The 20,823-nt window shown below is 36.6% G+C and overlaps 1 protein-coding gene across 2 annotated transcripts in view; it reads right to left on the reverse strand.

Annotated features, from left to right (window-relative positions):
• The window catches only part of HS2ST1 (heparan sulfate 2-O-sulfotransferase 1), a 103,024-nt gene that overhangs the window by 18,146 nt on the left and 64,055 nt on the right, over positions 1 to 20,823 (reverse strand). For both annotated transcript variants that reach the window (XM_032217377.1, XM_032217378.1), the window contains exon 2: positions 3,798 to 4,036. In XM_032217377.1, the coding sequence (XP_032073268.1) occupies positions 3,798 to 4,036 (239 nt within the window). The remainder of the gene's footprint in view (positions 1 to 3,797; positions 4,037 to 20,823) is intronic.

Genomic DNA, 20,823 nt, shown 5'->3' on the forward strand with positions numbered 1-20,823 from the left:
AAGGATCCGCCCTTAAAGCATTGAATCAGCTAGTCAGGGGTGTCAAACCTGTGGCCCGCAGGCCAGATGCATCACCCACCGGCCACGCCCACCCACAGTTTAGCGAAGGGGGCGTAAAGTTGCAATACGTCACGTTGTTACAAAAGAGGTAAAGTTGCGAGTTCAACACCTGTGAGCAAGATCCTTAGGACAGTTTACATGGCTGCTTGAGACTGTCCTACTATCTGCACAGAGACACAGTATTTGGTCTTTCTGAGGAAGCTTCATGAATTTGCACACAAATGCATAATTTGAAAAGTGAAAGTTGGACAAAAATTGATACAACCTGAAAATCAGTATCTGTAATAATCTAATATTGTACTTTCAGAAGTTGAAACTGTCATGGAAAAGAAATAAGATAAAGCAGACATCTTTGTGTTATTCTCATAATTTATCAAGATAATATATAATTATATTTCTAAAACAACATTCCTAACACAGTGTTCATGGTTTCTGGAATTTCTCACAGCTGTCTGGCAAAATGACTTTAGCTATTGCTGAAAAAATACCAAACATCTGAAGTAAGCTGTATCTTGACCTTTGGGGAAGGAGATTGCTTTAGAGAATGCACTTAAGACAAAATTGTCAAGTCAAAATAAAATGGGAACTATTTCAATTGTAGAATGTTTATTACATTCCAATACTAAATTCAAGTGCCGATTCCCAGCATTATTATTAACAAAAGAATCAGCTACCAACTTGCTCAGTAGAATTGCAAGTTTGAGAAAGTACCCCCCCCCCCAAAATGATCATACAAATCTAGAGATAAATCCATACCCAGCACAATGAGAATTAAGCATACTCAATAATAACAGAACATAGATATCAGAGGAGAGAGAGAGAAAGAAAAGAAAACAGGTAGGATGATAAAGAAAGTTGAATTCTAGCTCCCCAACATCCTGACCAAAAGCATTCCTTTTAGGAAGCAAAGAAATATTTTCTGCCATTTGTGATTTTCTAAAGAGGCAGAAATTTAGCAGCCATTTTAATGCAAATTTGATTCTATTTTGGCATAGTAGCAACAGCTATGTCTCTATACATAATAACAATAGCTATGTCCCTATGCTATGTCAAATGAAACAGAAATATATGATTCGGAAACCAAATTTTATTTAATTGCCCTCTAACAATATATCACAAACTCTGTTGATAAAACTCTTGATTGATTTGATATAATATCAAATGTATCCCCCAAAATATAGATAAATGAGGTATATTAATGAACATTCGAAGTTACAACCCCCTCTCCCCCAAAAATCTAAATATGAATCCTTTCAAAGTTACAACCCTCCCTGCAGTGCTCTGGCGGTCATTCCCCCTTACGACCGACAACAGAGACACTGCGGCATACCCTCTCTTGCTGCCCTTTCAGGCCCTCAGCACTGGGCTTTCCCACCATACCAGGTTTCACTCACTCCTACCGACCCCAACTTGTCACAATTTGCTTAGTTATCTTTCGAAGATATCCAGAGCTCAGGGAGTCAGGATTGGGAAGGCCGTTCCTTGCTGGGCCCATTGCTGGGCCACATGGCACAATTGAAAAGAAATTCTGCTGGTTTTGCTTCTCTCACAATTCTTCCATCCCCAGTGCCAGGCACATTAGTGTTACACTAGCGTTCGGGGAGTTAAGAATTCATGCCAATTTTGGTCCATTGCCACCCTTAGCTTCCTGAATGCCAGCATAAGGCCTTACATTAGAATGGCTGGCGCTTTGAGAACTAAGAAGAAATTGTGCTGATTTTGGTCCATTTTGGCCTTCTCCTCCTCAGTCAGCGTAATACTAGCCCTATGCTGGCATTTGGGGAGATGAATAGGAATTCAATATGAATTAAATATGGGCTACAATAGGCCTACTGGGTAATAAAAACCTATCCTACAACTGACCTGTAAGATCTAGACATAGCAATGACACTCCAAACATTCCAAATCTGACAAGCTAGATAAATATGAAAAATATTAATCAAATCTCAAGGTCCAACAGGTCATAGATCCTGCCAATTATTATTTCAGTTTCAACAGACTCATGCAGTATCAGTTCCCAAGTGAATCCAAGCAGTTTAAGTACAAAGACCATGAATACTAATGTGTGACTTTTTTTAAAAAAAAAAGAAAAACTGTGCTATGTTGTTATTCAACAGATGCATCCAGCATCTGCATGTTGAATGGAAAATCCCAGGAAAGTAAATTGGAGCAAATATTAAACTGCCCATTCAACATTCTTAATATCTTTTCTAGGGAAAATCTACCATCATAATAGCAAGTAAGTACAAAAGACTTTATCTGTAGGCCTTTTTTAATACTAGTATTTTTGTCTATTATCTTGCAGTAGTAAGTAACCGAAGTAACAATTAATGTATGTTGGCCTCACTATATTTGATGCCAAAACCTTTCATGAACAGAGAATATTCATTTGTCAGTTATTCAGGATCATATGCAATTCTGAAAGTATTTTCACCACTACTTTTCTTTCATATTGTTACAAAAGTTATCACACACATACACACACTTGGGGCTGTTCGGGTTTTTTTTGGGGGGGGGGGAGAGGAGTGTTTGAACTGGATATTTTTTTCCCTAAAAGTTTGTTTAGGAAGGTCAAAAAATATAAAAGGATTTCTTCAGAACATTTTTTCATGATACTTAAAAAGAAAGTACTCAAAAGCTATTTTTGAATTTCTGACATATTCAAACTGTTTTACATTTTGAATCCAGGTGAGTTTTTTTAGAAGTGAAAGATAGAATAAATGTATCTTGACAGAGAAAAGGCATCAGAAATCCTACAGGAGAAAAAGTGAAAATTGGGAACTTCAAAAATTATCTGAGGTACAAAGAATCATATATGCTCAGAAAAACCTGAGAGAATAAAATAGATTACAAATTTCAAAATTGCTGACAAATAAGATAAAGTACAAGTGCAACATTTTACTTTAATGATGTATTATTTCATTACACATGCATATTGGGATTTGAGCAAAATATGTTGCCAACCTGGTTTTCCGGGGAACTGCTGAGGTTCCCAGGAGTGCAATACATATTTAGGCAAAAAATAGTAATTCAGCATATTTCCATGAACATAAAACTTGCCTTAATAAAGTCCTTCTTGATCAGCCATAAGTCAGATAATCCTTTTTGCTACCCTTGATAGCACATAAAGGGACATCGTATGGTTAGCATTATTAAGCCAATTATTCTTCTAGAATTTTGAAAAAGAAGGCCGAAGGGTAATAAGACTGACTAAGAGAGAAGATGGAAAATGATCTGAATATGAATCAGTCAATTCCATCAAGAGATTTGTATGGAAAAAAAGATATGACCCAGTTATGAACAAACAGTGGAAATAAAGGTTTAAGCCACTAAAAAAAGGCAAGAAGTTGAATCTGATATGAAAAGGAAAGAATGACCAACTGATGTAGAAAATATAGAAGGAGAAAGAGAAAAGTTAATTCTGTTTTAAACAGTGAGAGAATGCCCTAATTTACCACATAACAAATACCTATAATGGTTTAACCATATATCATACCTACCTTTGCCTTTATTCAAATTTAAATTCAATGAAATTAAAATTTAAGATAAATCAGATATGAAAACTTCCACTCTAATTCTAAGTCAGGATTTTATTAGAACCTATATTTTGCTGTTCTCCACTGGGAATGAGACATCACCTCTCACACACACAATGTTGTATGATTGATAGAGAAAAATCACAAGAAAGATTAATCAGCAATGCAGAATATAATATCTTAGCTATATTAGTAACTTACTTGATCTTGTAGAGACATAACAGGATTGTTTTTGGTTGTGTTGATATGAAGAACATGATACTTATTCCGCGCACAAAGATCATATGCAATGTTTGTGAAAGATGTACTTGCAGTTTTAGGTACTCGGTTGTAAATAATCACTACATCATCATCTTCATCTGGGATAAGATCTGATCGAGAGCCATCTACTGTATGGCGCTGCTCTATTTCCCGAACTTCGTGTTTTGCAATAGCCCTCTCTGTCAAAACAAAAGACACAACAAAACAAATGCATTTTAACTTTGCCATTTATTATTAGACCAATTTAATTTCAATTTGCTTTTACTAAGAGATGGATTATATGGCTAAGTGACTGTGGTTAAGCTATGGCTAAATAGGAGCATTTTAAATATCCTAAATTTGTAGCTGTACCTTCAAAGAATGGTACTTTTTCTAAAACAAAGGAGCTGCATGGCATCGAAACCTCAATGGAAAATTTAGGTCCCCACTGTGTGCAGTGACTTGTTTCTTGGTTATATTGGTGATTATGGTATGTTGTACATTCTTATGTATTTTAATATTTGCATTATTGTAATTGTTTTATTTTATTTCTAATTTTGTTCACCACCTAGAGCCACTTGTTGAGGTGGATGGCCATACAAATAAATAAAATGAAATAAACTACAGGAAGGGAAACCCATCAGGTACATTAAAGATTGCAGGGTTATGGGTAGTCTTAATCATAGTTAATACTAGGAAGAATTTAATTTATGCATATATGATCTTAATCTGCAACTGAAACTACTATTCAGGGTTAACAAGAATAAGAAAAAAGATGACACAGTAAGACTTTTTCACATATATCCTACAAATAATGAATATAAACTATCCAACACTTTGCAAAGGCAGACAGTTGAAAAGATACTGCACATAATATGAATTTTACAAAACATTAGCCGCTGACCATTTTGGATTTAGTCAATTAATTGAAAAAAGGAACTGAAATTTAGATAAAATGAATCCTCTGCTTATTTTAATTAAGCCCTGTCCCTCGTGTATGATATTCAATGACTGGCTTTGCAAAATCCAATTAGATATTAATTGCATGTGTGATAAGAAAAGAAGTGGAAGCACTTTATGACAATATCATCATTAAAGATGCAAAGTTTCCATCTTGAGTACAAAAATACAAGCCACAAAAAAGAAAGGAGTAAATGAAGCAAGTAGAAAACCTGAAATTGACAACCCAGAAACTGGGACACTATAATTTGGCGTTATTTTTTTTTCAGCATTTTTCCAAGTAATTACTAAATGAATTTATCTCAAAACAAGGCCAGTACTATCATCCAAATGAATGTAGCTTTTCTATATATTGGTAGAGGGAGCAGTAACTTGTAGTTAGGAGACTGAGTCAAAAGACCGTTGAGAGGTTGACAGCTTAGCAGTTCAAAACCTAAGAGTGAGCTGCATGACAGAATGAGCTCCTGTCAATTTGCCTCATCTCCTGCTCACCTAGCAGTTCGAAAGCATGCAAATGCAGGTAGATAAATAGGTACCACTTCAGTGGGAAAGTAACAGGGGCATGAAAGGAGCCCCCTTAGGAATCCCCTGGGCAACTATGTCACCAGCTAATCCTTTCAACCCAGAAGTGCCTTGATAGGTGCTTCCAACACAAATGTAGGATGCCTGTCCTAAAGGTAAACTGCCCAGCAGACAGTCAACTATCACCCTAACAAAGTTTAATAAATATACTCTTTCCAGAATGACTATAGTAATCCTCATTGCAATTTATTAAACTAGTCAAAAAGACAGAAATAAGAATCCCAATTCTATGGATATGCATGGTATATACTGTCTTTGCAATGTGAGAGTGTGGAGAGAATATTGGGATTGTACAGCAGGAATTCTTGAAAGGCGGGGGGAGATAAAGACAAGGAGACTAAAATGGCCAGAAGAAAATCAAGAAGAAATGTCTGTAATCAATAAGTTGAGATAAATAATATTATACATACATACATACATACATACATACATACAGGCAGCAGTTTGTTGGGTGGGAACAGAGAACCATGAGGACAAGAAAATGGGCGGCACTATTAATATCGTGCATCCTCTGTCCCCCTCAACATCTGCAGTAATATACATATATATGTATATGTATATGTATATTGCATATAATATATAATATAATATATAATATATAATATGTATGTATGTATGTATGTATGTATGTATGTGTATATATATGTATATACATATATGTTACAAAAGCTGCCTTTTGCAGATAGATTTTAAAAACAGTGATCTGGGTCATTTTTCTCAGTTCACTACTCCCTTTATTTTTTCCTTCCTTTCTTTATCAAGTTGTTCCCTTGTTTGTGCTTGCATTACATGCAAATTATTTCATTGACCCAATTGTGAAGGATCCTTGTTGCTTTTAGTTCAGTGGGATTGCATCTAAAAGCTGGTGGGAGAAGAAAGATGGGTACTAAAATTAAAAAAAAACACCAGGAACTAAAGAGAAATAAAACAGTCTATTGTATCTACACTCATGTGAAAAAGTAAGTACACCCCACTGAAATGTTTCACTTTTTCACCCTATTTTAACATGTAAATATCTGATCTTCTTTTCAACAATATTGATAAAGGGACTACATTACTGTATAATATAAATATCTTATGTCATTTACATTTTATAGACCATTGTGTAATATAAATAAACACTAATGCAAATTTCACATGTTGAAAAAGGATATCCCTACATTTCTCACCACCTCAAATACCAAAAATTTGAATCAGGTGCACCAGATGATTAGAACATTCCTAGAAAGAATTTGAGAAACTGTCTTTGAATCTCAAACATTTAGCTTGATCTGCTCTTTATTGTTGAAGTGTGTGATATCAAACCATGCCTAGATCAAAAGAGTTCTGTGAAGCCTTCACAAACAGATACCTATGAACCTGAGAAGGAATTTAAAAATATTGTCAAACAATAAGACATCAATCATTCCACTAGACGATTTTCTACAAATGGAGTAGATTTCAAACAACTGCCACTTGTCCAGGCCAGGAAGTCCTAGCAGGACAGCAGAATGCAAGACACTGAAAGAAGTCTTTAAAATGCTCAGAATTTCAACCTGACCTACATGTAACTCTCAACACTATTGATGTTAAAATGTATCATCTACTATTAGAAAGGAGCTGCATAAATTATCTTCATGGGACGTGTACCAAAGCATTTCCTGTTGAGGCAGAATATCAGGCAAAGAATCATGTTTGCTCATGAATATCAGGCAAAAAAATAATATTTGCTCATGAGTACTTAGGCAAAGACTATGATTTCTAGAATATTCCCTGTAAAGACAAGGCAAATGCAAAATTATTTGGCCACAATAACAGAAGATGTATTTGTTGAGACTTCTTCATCAGAAAAAACTGATACCAATTGTAAAACATGGTGGTGGAAATGTAATGGTTTGGGGTCAGGGCCAGGCAGCTCACCATCATAGAATTCATTATGAATTTTTCATTGTAACAGAGTGCTTAAGGATAATGTGAGACCATCCATCAGAAGACTGAACATCAACCACAAGTGGACCTTGCACACAACAGTGACCCTAAATATTTCAATATATCCACCAAAGAATGACTGGGGGAGAAAAAAAAGGAGGGTTCTGGAAGGGGCATGTCAAAGTTTGGATTTAAATCCCACTGAGATGTTGAATTGGACTGAGCATACAAGAAACCCCTCAAGTATCACACAGCTGAAAAAAATGTGATATGGAATCAATTCTCCCAGCCAATGTTAGAAACTGGTAGACACTTATAAGTTGTCTACTTAAGGTTGTTTCTGACAAAGGGGGCAATACCAGGTATTATAGCCAAGAGTGTATTTACTTTGCACAGAATGAAATCACATATCTTTACTTTTTGTTGAATAAATAGTTGCAAAGTCAGTTTTTCATAGTTTGTTGTTCAATTAAGCTACTCTTATATTCTTAAGCAACTTGAATGGAGATAAGATATTGATATGTCCATATATATTACTAAGGAAAAGTTTTTACAGGGGACACATATTTACTTTTTTACATGACTACAGTCAGTCTGCAGCCCACCACAAGTTTTTAAAACATTCTTATTTGTAGTAAAAAAAAAAAAAAGGGGGGGGGGACTGATAAATCAGGCAAGTTGAAGTTAACAAATCCTAATTTAAAATCACCTATTTCCTTAAAGTATGGCCTTTATATTTTAAACACATGCTAGCAGCTACTCTTCATTACAGGATTTATCAATATCTCAATATGAAATATTCAGTTTAATAGACTAAGGTTTTTTCATAGCAATCCAAACAACGTAATTAAAACTCTATGTCTCAGGAATCTTAGTATTCCCAAGAAAGACAGAAAATGCCACTGGTTTGACGATTTTTAAACTATTCTTATAGCCTAGACATAAATAACTGTTCTTCCTTCCTGGATTCTCACTACCAACATATTTCTACAACAGCTGTTGTAGAATTTTAAATTGTTGTTTTTTTATTTTATTTTTTTGTATCCCCTCCCTTTTTTATTGTGAGCCGCCCTGGGTCTCTCGGGAATAGGGCGGCATACAAACTCAATAAAATGAAATGAAAAAATGAAATTCTTGTCAGGATTTTGCAGATCAGACAAGATAACAACAGCACTTAGACTTATATACCGCTCCACAGGCCTCTCTAAGCAGTTTACAGAGTCAGCGTATTGCCCCCAACAATCTGGGTCCTCATTTTACCGAACTCAAAAGGATGGAAGGATGAGTCAACCTTGATTCAAACTGCCAAATTGCAAGATGGAACATAAAATCACCTGGATTAGAATGAATAGCTTACTTTGACTTCCAAAATATTTTTCCATAATTCTTGCACTTTCCATTTTCCCTGTTCCTAAACTGTCAAGAAAACTGTGCCTTGTGGTACAGACCAGAATCTAGTCTGATCAAATTTAGCATAGTTCTATTTCATTACAAGATTTAAAAAAATCCAACTTGTGATCACAGCTTGCTTCATTTTTTCTATGCCACCAACTCAGCCTCCTCTCTCTATTTTGTATCTGTTTTTGAATACCGCAGATTTCTACTTAAGCCCCAAGGGAACAACATAGGTTTATTATAAATTAGGCATGTAAGATATGCAGTACAGAGACTCAACATCTTTGTGTTTCTATCAGTTTTTTTCTGGGAGAAAATACTTGACTCTAATATTGCTATGAACCTGAAAAGGAAAAGACAGGACATTTCCTTTATTTGCCACAAAGTCCAGCAATTTCCTGAAAAGCTGGCAGCAAACTACTTGAGAAGTATTTTGATTACTCCAAAAGGATTCAGGTTAAAAAAAAACCCTTGACTTATTAAATATACTGTAAATCTTGCAGACAATTGGATGAATTTTATCTTTATTTATCTAAAGCGAAATCTCACAAAAACTATACAATTAATCTATTTTATACTTTCTTTTTCAAGTATCTTGACTTTGACAAAAAATGCCTTTCAAAATGTAGGAAAATAATTTTTAAAAAATCTGTCATGTATTACTGCATAATGTTTGGCTCTAAGCAACACTTCATGAATCAAATGTTCCATGAATCTTCAGACCAAATCTACTTCTAGGGAGCTCTGATGCCCTACCATGATGTCATTGATTATACACTGCAGATTGAAAAAGAGGGTGGGAGGGCTACTGATGCTTAGGTGTTCTGCCAAGGTGAAGAAGGATTTGAATCAGATTAACTCATCATCAGACTAGGTACCAGTCTATAATCAGTCTATTGGGTGGATAACAAGAACACAGTTGGATAACATGCAGCCAGCTGGAGACACTGAAGTGTGAAAGCCAGATATCAGTGTCAATGTTCAGATGGCAGAAGTGATCCAAGCAAGCAGTTGCTAAGGACCACAGACAAGGCAAAACACACACAAACAAAATGCTAATCACAAGTTAAGGGGTTCCAGTTAAGGGGTCCTTGTCTTCCAAGGACTGAGAGAGACACTGCCCAAAAAGATCTAGTTGCCGTCCCTTTCCAAGACAGATTTTCCTACCTGGGTCAGCATGTTAACCATTAGACCAAACTGCCTCTCTTAGGTTGGTATAATGCTCTTCAAATAAGATGTGTTTAGAGGATGTAGAGGCAGAAAGACAAATACTTGCTTTTATTATACCAGTGAATTTTGGCCACTTCCTCGGTTAAAAGAATGAAAGAAAACCCCACACCCTAAATTTATGTCAGTTTTTAAAATTCTGTTTACTTCTCCCTTTCAGCCCTGCTAGTTTTCTCTAGCCTGAGTAAAGCTTTGGCATACCACTGCAAATCTTAGTTTAATTATTACCCTACCCTCTGTGAGAGATTGCACAAACACAATTTTGGAAGCTAGCACAAGGAGCTCCCACCTTGTAATTAAATCATTATTAATTTTGAACAAATATGCAACAGTGGTAACTGGACTGTGTAAATCAAATCCAGTTACAGGATTTAATTTATGCACAAGGGTGAAAATGAGATATCTGAAAGCAGCAAAAGCTTAATCCTAGTTCAATGACACCTTACTAGGTAAATACAAAAATGACTAATATTAAGCAGCATTAAAGTGAATTAAACTAATGTGTATTTGTTTATTGCATTTATATGCAGTCTTTTGATTTATACAAGCACTTAAAACTATGTACAATATTCAAATTAAATACTTTAAATAAACATGCTTAAGAATAATATGTATTTAGCTAATTAATATGTCTGCTCATCTCACAAAAATGTGACTTTGGGTGGCATTCGAAAAGATGTGTTGATCTGTTAATATTAACAATCAATGTATCAAAATTTAGCTTAAAAATATGATGAAAAGGGTAGTTTCATGATTTTTAAAAATGCTGGCTGAGTGGAAGCTAAGCTGTTCTAGGAAGAACATGTCACAGTCTGAGAGCAATACATCGCTCTCCTTCACAGCAATAAAATTCTAGCAGGACCACACTGAAAAGAACCTTACCTGTTGAATTCCAGTAACTGGGCAGGTTTATAGCAGGAGCATCAGTTTCTCAGTAAGTCCTAAACTCAGGAATCTATATACTATTAAAACTCTCCTGTTTATTGGTAACCATCCATAGGGCAAAATAATGCATCATGAAGCAACCATTTTTGAAGTAAGATACCTCAGATGGGTATCTAAAATTTGGAACCTGGACTAAAACTGCTTTAGTGATGCTAGGCTCATCCATAGTCACAAACAAGGTCATAATTTCCAACACTCCCTGCCAACTTCCCACAAGGAATATCAAGAGGGAAGTTAGAAGTCCTAAGCCAGCAGGCAAGTAGGCTGCTGCCATATGAAGGAGTGAGTGAGGCAGGAGTGTCATAGTGTGGGCTGAGGTGAATTCATGGAGGTGAATGAGATACCGTATGCTTTGCAGGCCAGGAACGTCGCATAACAGGTTAGGAGGTTGCAGGGAAGGTGCTATGTGGGTATGGAAAGTACATGGTGATAGGTAAGGAAATATCTCTAAACTGAAAAGCCAATAGGTCAAAGGGTGTCTGGTTTCAAATAATATTTTCTGGGACAATACCACTGGTACCTAACCCATTCTCTCTTGTTAATCTCAATTGTCTCGACACAGTGCAATCCATTCCCAAATTGCTAGGCTGCTATGATTTTATTACCCATCCAATGCAATTTGCTTTTTATAGTCTTATCAGAAGCATTATTCTGATTTGAATCCTCTATATGGCAATGACTACATAATAATGACATCAGTTCTGTTTCAACTGGTTTAGTCAGGCAAGAGAAGTAAGGATCAAGCAAACAGAAAGAACTGTCATCTCTCCACTCTTCAATATTTATTAGATAAAAAGAATCTATATAAAGAGATAAGCAGTTACCAAATACTTATCTGTGATTTGCTCCAATAGTGGAATTAAAGGGAATCTCACTGTGAGTCTGTCATAATTCTGATACTCTTCACACAGCTAAATCTCTTTAAGACATGTCACAACCAATGTTTCTACGTAGAATTATATCTTACATAATACATGTTTTATTAGCAAGTGACCAGGCATTATAAACCAAGATCTTTAATTGGAGGATCACCTTCACTGTCACCTTGACATTTTTTGGTAGACTACAATTTGAAAGGATGGGAGCTCAGCCAATGTCCTCCCTTCTTTCCCTTATAGCGAAGGTTCCCTCAGCGTATTAAAACCTACAGCTATTCCATTAATATAATGTTTACTGGCAGGCCATGCTCTATTCTCTGCTTTCCCCATTTTCCATGAACAAGCAATAGTAAAACCAGTAGATTAAAACAATTCCTATCTCTCCTTAAAACCTTATTATACTGCTCCAAGGAAATAACACTGCAAGCACATATAAACTCTAATATTGCCACCTCCTGAAAGATGATTTCAATTCAATTACTCAAAATAAAATCACAATTTCTAGTCCTACAAATCATCCCCAAGACCTTTTGAATTGTTCTACAGTATTATGAGCCATTGTTCTTGCAGAAAGAACTCAAACACCCAAGTCAGGGAGTCATTGCAGCAACAAGTCTCTATCATAGGACAAACAATTCCAAACGACAAGATTAACTTCTTTTCTACAAGCATCACACTATCCTATAGTATCCTTGTCCATTTTAAAGAGATTTTTCCTTAATGTACAGTATTCTAACAAGACTCCAGAATGATTCATGTTTCCTATGGCCCAACAGTAAAAACCCTACAAATGTGAAATCAGGATAAAGAAAATAAATTCTCCTCCCAATAAGCCGCAACTCTCACTATCTCCAAATTCATCCCTAATCTTCAACTAAGCCTGCATTTGATCTCCAAAGAAGATAAATACAAAGGAATATCCAGATCAGCTTTATACAGGCTCTCCTCAGCTGCATAATCTACTTTTTCATTCCCTAAAATATCCTCATAAAGTCGAAAAATCCATTATCTGTGATTCTGTATTCAGAAATCAAATTGATTCACCAAAAGATTTTTACATCTCACTCTTCCTTTATGGAGGGCCACCAACCTTGTCAAAGAATCAGATAATATTACAGTTCTTTCTAACATCGACACTACTGCCATTAATTTAGCTGATATATTTGAAATACAATCCAAAAGAATATAAAAACAACATAAAAATCTGCTCTCATTTTCCTAAATGCAACACATTTAGTACTATCGGTATCAATCGAATAATATTGATTTCAACAATAGATGTATTCAAGAGCCTAAGTTTAGATTCACTATCCTTGAATCGTGTCTTCTTCCCCAACCCCTACCCTGTTTGCCGAAAATAAGACCTCCCGGGATAATAAGACCAATCGGGCTTTTGGGCGCATGCGCTAAAATAAGCGCTCCCTCGAAAATAACCCCAAGCATGGTGACCATGCTTGCCACCTCCCGCACCTCAAAAATAATAAGACCTCCCCGAAAAAAAGACCAAGTGCTTATTGGGGGAGCAAAAGAAAATAAGACTCTGTCTTATTTTTGGGGAAACACGGTACAAATTCATTTCTACCATGAAGAATATCAGCATCTATGCAGGATAGAAAGCAACCTTCCTACAAGGTGGGTTATATATGTCCAATTTAGTAGAATTTAACCAGGAAAAGACTTTTGCAACATGGGAATGAGAGGTAGTATTCAGCCGGTTCTCTCCGGTTCAGGTGAACCAGTAGTGGTGGCTGCGGAAGACTCCGTCCACCTGCCCCGGCATAATGCGCTACCTTCTGTGCATGCACAGAAGGCAGTGCGCATGCACAGAAGGTGACCTGTGCGAGCGAAGCGCATGCGCTCACATCTGCAAACCGGTAGAGAAGGTAAGTGAATCCCACCACTGATGGGCATCAAACCCAGCATCATATTTTCCCTCAAACAGTAAATTCCCACCACTTTCCAACAGCAGTTACATGGTTAACTATGTTACGTACCAAGTCTAAAATTTACATTTAAATGTGGGGAGGCGAGATTAGATTTATATCCCAATCATTTCTAGGAATTGAAAGTGGTCTTATTTAAGATGATCACAAACTCAGGAAGCCATTTTAAGTGAATTAGACGATTAGTTTCTAACAGCAATTTTTCTTACTCATGCTGATTTTAATGGAAGGATTTCTTTTCACTATCTGGAGAAGTTATGGAATAAACCAAGGAATTTGTAAGCAAGGCATGTTTCATCCACTGAACTGAAGTGTAAAGACAAAGTGGGGTTGCTAATAATATTTGGTCAGGCCATACTACATCATCCCACTAAGAAGCTGAAAAGATCCTAGATAGCACGCAGAACAGCTAACAATCTAAGAAGGGTTTCTTTAGCATAGGCATGATTAGCTTGTCACCTTAAGATATCAACAACTCTTGAAAGCCAAAATAGAAAAGAAAGAAAAACACACAATAGTAACAGTACTACTTTAAAACATTTATTACCACGAATAGATGCAAGATGATATATGGGTGACTTACCTGAATAAATATTTCCAAGTGCAGTGAAAATAATGTGTTTCTAATGATGTTCCCTAATGGAGAAATACATTGTAAATTCTTCCACAAGAAATCTACATGAACTGGGTAAGAAATGTGAAATTTACACAAACTCAAAATCTGAGAGAAAATTTTTACAAGATGTTCTATAGATGGCATTTAGATCCTAAAAAGTTGGCTTCTATGTATCCGAATGTACAGCCTAAATGTTGGAGGTGTGGTTCTCTCGATGCTATTATCATATATGGTGGACCTGCCAAAAGGTTAAGGCATTCTGGATAAAAATATGGTGGGTCATGCAAAATATTTTTAAAAGAAGGATAAAGTTTATTCCTCAGTTATTTTTACTAGGTATATGTACTGACTTTACAGTGGTAGAGACTAATTTGATTCTGGACCTAATAACTGCAGCAAGACTGTTGGTGGCGCAATATTGGAAGAAGGAAGACTTGCCTACAATCCAAGAATGGACATTGAAAGTGACAAACTTAGCCGAGATGGCTAAAATATCGGCATATCTTAAAGATCATTCAAATGAGAGATATAAACGAGACTGGAAAAAATGGATTGACTATATACAAAATAGCAATAGCAGTAGACTTATATACCGCTTCATAGGCCTTTCAGGCCTCTCTAAGCGGTTTACAGAGAGTCAGCATATTGCCCCCAACAATCTGGGTCCTCATTTTACCCACCTCGGAAGGATGGAAGGCTGAGTCAACCCTGAGCCGGTGAGATTTGAACCGCTGACCTGCTGATCTAGCAGTAGCCTGCAGTGCTGCATTTAACCACTGCGCCACCTTGGGACCATATACGGGACCAAGAAATTCCAGTTAGCCTATGCTTAAGATCAGAAATGATTTAAACTGTTAAAAGTTAGTTCAGTAAGAAGAAGCTAAGGTCAATGTAGAATGTCATTAATTTCTTTATTTCTTTTTTCTCAATAGATTTTAGACTGTGTTAGTTAAAAACCCATACCGTGTACGGGTTCTGGGAAGTCGGGGGGGGAAGGAGGAGGGGGGTTGGGGGTGGAGGGAGGGAGGGGCACACACACAAAAATTGTACTTCAATGTCTTAATGATTGACAAATGATGAAATATTTGTGTTTTTTTTTAAAAGAAATAAAATAAATATTTGACAAAAAAAGAAATCTACATGAACTGCTTGGAGTTGGTATTTCTTGTCGAACAGTGGTAGGAACATTTTACCTTATTTCATCTCATGAAATTAAATACCATTAAAAATAAATTGTCCTAGACCACATTACAGGTAGTCCCTGACTTACAGCTGTTGGTCAGTTTGAAGTTATAACGACCTTGAAAAAAAGTGACTTGAGATCCATCCACAAAGTTGCGACTGTTGTACCACCTTCATTGATGCTAAGATTGCAATTTGGGCTGTTGACATCCTACTCGCTTTTACGATAGTTAAGTCTTGCGGTCATGTAGTTGTGATTTGAAACCTACCCAGTCAGCTTCTCAGAGTAAAAACCCATTTGGAAAGTCAGATTTGCTTAATGATTGCATGATTCACTTAATCCCACGGCTCACTTAATGGCCAAAGTAAAAATGGTCATAAACGTGACAACTCATTTAGTGACTGCATTGGTTAGTGACCAAAATTTCAGTCCTAACTAGAGGACTGGAAGTTATGGACTACCTGTAAAAAATGAATACATTAGACATACCCATAAGACATGAACACATCCTCATATATATAAATAATTAATGGCTGCTGTAAACACTTTACCATAAATAGAATTGGGCTAATGAATCAGTATTTACTAACAATGTCCAAAGTATTTATTTTCTCCAACAGCATGTAAAAACATTTTGAGATAAGAATGCAAATAGCAGTGCTGATAGCTTATATAGAGTGTTATTTTCACACTCCAACTCACACACCTGGTACTGTCTATACTGGTAAGCAAAGTCAGCTAAGACAACTCCAGCTGGGTTTTGATATCATTAAATACAATTTAATGCAGCAGCTGTCTGGAAATTGGAGCTAGTGATCTGAAAACTTTAGTTTTATTACCATCAGATAACCCACTCAAGTATCACATTTGTATATATATACAAATATTTATATACTGAATCTAGAAAAATGTCAAGTGGTTAATTTTCAATTAAATGTATTGTTAAATGCCAGCATGAGCAAATGCTATAATTCATCTTATTATACTTTTATTCTGTGCATCTTTTATATTGCCATTCTGGACTTCAAAAGCAAAACAGCTGTATTTTTAATTAATACAGCTTTATTACAAGATCATGCATCCATTATATATATATATATATATATATATATATATATATATATATATATATATATATATATATATATATATATATATAACGTAATATATATATTACGTGCAGTACGTAACTGCACGATATATATATACATATCGTAACAAATCAAACCTTTTAGAATCCTTGGAAATACATGAGATGTTCTTTTCCCTTTTAATCTTTATACTCTGTTCTTTTTCCAACTGTTTTTCAGAATATTTAAATGAATAAAATTTATTAAAATTTTAATTAACATCTAATTCAGTGTTGGTTCATTTTGCTTATATACTCTGCATAGCAATCCCAGCTGTGCAGCATAATATATTTATCACCCTTTCTTTTATTTCCCACATTATGAATTTTAAACTAGGACATTCATATTTATGGTCTGTGGTAAGGACTAATGCCTATGCGAAGTATATACAAATGCCCAGAAAAAAGATGCTACTTCCTCGTTCTGCTGATGCCTATGTCTCATAATAGGAATTATAATGTTTAGAAGGAAATGCAGAATCACTAAGCATGGCTGTTACATGGCTTTCCACAATGTTCCACTGCAAGTAACTTACCTGATGCCTCTTTTCCAAGAATTGAGTGATTCATTATACATATGCATTGTGACTCAATATTTTTTTTAGTAGGAAGTCACTGGCACCCATTAGAGCCTGGCATGCAGACTGCAAGAACTTCAAATTTACTAACTAGAGCTCCAGGCAAAATAGCCAGCCATGTGTACAAAGTGCACTACGAAATGGAAACCTGGCTCACAGGGGTTACCACTTACTACAGATAAATAGGTCAAAGTTTAATTAAAAGAAACACACAGCTGGTCTTTAAGTCAGGCTCTTTTTGAGTGCACATCCATGCAAATACACATATATATCCTGCACCTTCATGGAAACTTACAACAGAATTTATTTTAATTGGGTTTGGGGAGGGGGGGAATTCTTTTGTAAATGTTTGGAAGTATAGCAATAGCACTTAGACTTATGTACCGCTTTACAGTGCTCTACAGCCGTCTTTAAGCTGTTTACAGAGTCAGCATATTGACCCCAACAATTTGGGTCTTCATTTTACTCGCCTCTGAAGGATGGAAGTCTGAGTCAACCTTGAGTCTGGTGGAATTTGAACTGCCAAATTGCAGTCAGCCAGCAGAAGTAGCCTGCAGTACTGCACTGAGCCACCGAGGTATAGTTTTTCCCCTCTGCTCCTAAGATAAGCACTGCAGTTGTTGATCCAGCAAGGAAAGCAGGGAAGTATGGGACTTGACTACATATGCATCTTTTTAAAAATAGCAGGCAAAGCATGCATTTTAATTGATTGAAAAAAATGATCCAAGGCTAAATAGTTGTTTGTGTGGCAAAAGTATACGAACCTCTAGGATTACAAATTCTTATGAAGGTGTGGTGGAATGTAGTAGGCTGATTTCCCAGGAGGGAGGGCACCCTAGAAAAATAGAAGACCACTCCCTCCAGATATTTTGTGTAGAAGGAAGAGAGTGAAGATACCCCCTCCTAATACTTCTCAGAGTATAGCAATAGCACCAGCTTTAAGCCTTAGACTTACAGTGGGGCAAAAAAGCATTTAGTCAGCCACCAATTGTGCAAGTTCTCCCACTTAATCTAAGTATTGTAATCATCAGTTCAGGCAGAAAGATGTATGGAATACTACATGAGCTTGTTATACTTTTGGTCTCTTATTTGTTCTTAGAGGTTCCTATTAGCATGAGCAAATGGCATAGTTGTCTAGATTGGGTCCACCACAGCTTTTCTGTGTACGTTCTGTAAGAGTGATTTTCATGTCAATAGTGTTATTTCAAAGGATAGCTCTCCTCAAGCTCTGTAAGGCCAGGCATCCAGAGATATACTGGTGCTAAAAACTTGCAAACCCTTTTATATTTTAAACATTTTTGCATAAATATGACCTAAAATACTACCACCAATTGTGCAAGTTCTCCCACCTAAAAAGATGAGAGATGCCTGTAATTGACATCATAGGTAGACCTCAACTATGAGAGACAAAATGAGAAAACAAATCCAGACAATCACATTGTCTGATTTAGAAAGATTTTTTTTTGCAAATTATGGTGGAAAATAAGTATTTGGTCAATATCAAAAGTTCATCTCAATACTTAGTTAAATATCCTTTGTTAGCAATGACAGAGGTCAAACGTTGTCTGTAAGTCTTCACAAGGTTGGCACACACTGTTGCTGGTATGTTGGCCCATTCCTCCATGCAGATCTTCTCTAGAGCAGTGATGTTTTGGGGCTGTCACTGGGCAACACAGACTTTCAACTCCCTCCAAAGGTTTTCCATGGGGTTGAGATCTGGAGACTGGCTAGGTCACTTCAGGACCTTGAAATGCTTCTTATGAAGCCACTCCTTCATTGCCCGGGCGGTGTGTTTGGGATCATTTTCATACTGAAAGACCCAGACAAGTTTCATCTTCAATGCCCTTGCTGATGGAAGGAGGTTGGCACTCAAAATCTCACGATACATGGCCCCATTCATTATTTCCTGTACATGGATCAGTCGTCCTGGTCCCTTTGCAGAGAAACAGCCCCAAAGCATGATGTTGCCACCCTCGTGCTTCACAGTAGGTATGGTGTTCTTTGGATGCAACTCAGCATTCTCTCTCCTTCAAACACGACGAGTTGTGTTTCTACCAAACAGTTCTACTTTGGTTTCATCTGACCATATGGCATTCTCCCAATCCTCTTCTGGAACATCCAAATGCTCTCTAACAAACTTCAGACAGGCCCAGACATGTACTGGCTTAAGCAGGGGGACACGTCTGGCACTGCAGGATCTGAGTTCCTGGCGGTGTAGTGTGTTACTGATGGTAGCCTTTGTTACGTTGGTCCCAGCTCTCTGCAGGTCATTCACTAGGTCCCTCCGTTGGTTCTGGGATTTTTGCCCACCGTTCTTGTGACCATTTTGACCCCACGGGGTGAGATCTTGCGTGGAGCCCCAGATCGAGGGAGATTATCTGTGGTCTTATATGTCTTCCATTTTCTAATTATTGCTCCCAGTTGATTTCTTCACACCAAGCTGCTTGCCTATTGCAGATTCAGTCTTCCCAGCCTGGTGCAGGTCTACAATTTTGTTTCTGGTGTCCTTCGACAGCTCTTTGGTCTTCACCATAGTAGAGTTTGGAGTGTGACTGTTTGAGGTTGTGGACAGATATCTTTTATACTGCTAACAAGTTCAAACATGTGCCATTAATACAGGTAATGAGTGGAGGACAGAGGAGCCTCTTAAAGAAGAAGTTACAGGTCTGTGAGAGCCAGAAATCTTGCTTGTTTGTAGGTGACCAAATACTTATTTTCCACCATAATTTGCAAAAAAATTCTTTCCAAATCAGACAATGTGATTGTCTGGATTTGTTTTCTCATTTTGTCTCTCATAGTTGAGGTCTACCTATGATGTAAATTACAGGCCTGTCTCATCTTTTTAAGTGGGAGAACTTGCACAATTGGTGGTAGTATTTTAGGTCATATTTATGCAAAAATGTTTAAAATATAAAAGGGTTTGCAAGTTTTTAGCACCAATATATCTCTGGATGCCTGGCCTTACAGAGCTTGAGGAGAGCTATCCTTTGAAATAACACTATTGACATGAAAATCACTCTTACAGAACGTACACAGAAAAGCTGTGGTGGACCCAATCTAGACAACTATGCCATTTGCTCATGCTAATAGGAACCTCTAAGAACAAATAAGAGACCAAAAGTATAACAAGCTCATATAGTATTCCATACATCTTTCTGCCTGAACTGATGATTACAATACTAGGATTGCCACATTAAAGAATACCAAAATGATGTCAGTTGCAGCCAATGGCTCAATTCTATTGTAGAACTGGACATTTTGTCGGGGAAGATATAGTAAATTCATTATACTTTTATGAAACTCTTTGTTAATGGCCAAAAGAAAATGTTGAAGTTGTTATGTTGAGCTAAGATAAAGCACCAATATTTGGTGCTTTATAGTGTCAATTTCAAAAATACATAAGCTCTTATGCAGCAGGAAAGCGATTATTATAAAGTATGTTTATTTCTTCACCAATACCTTCTAGAATCTTTCCAACATCTTTCAGAAATAAATGTTCACTGTGAATAAGGGACAAAAAGGTCTGGGTTGAGAGGCAGACCATAGAAGATGGCTCCACAATGGCAATAGCAGTAGACTTATATACCGCTTCATAGGGCTTTCAGCGGTTTACAGAGAGTCAGCATATTGCCCCCAACAATCT

The sequence above is a fragment of the Thamnophis elegans genome, chromosome 5, assembly GCF_009769535.1.
Source record: "Thamnophis elegans isolate rThaEle1 chromosome 5, rThaEle1.pri, whole genome shotgun sequence".
Lineage (NCBI taxonomy): Eukaryota > Metazoa > Chordata > Lepidosauria > Squamata > Colubridae > Thamnophis > Thamnophis elegans.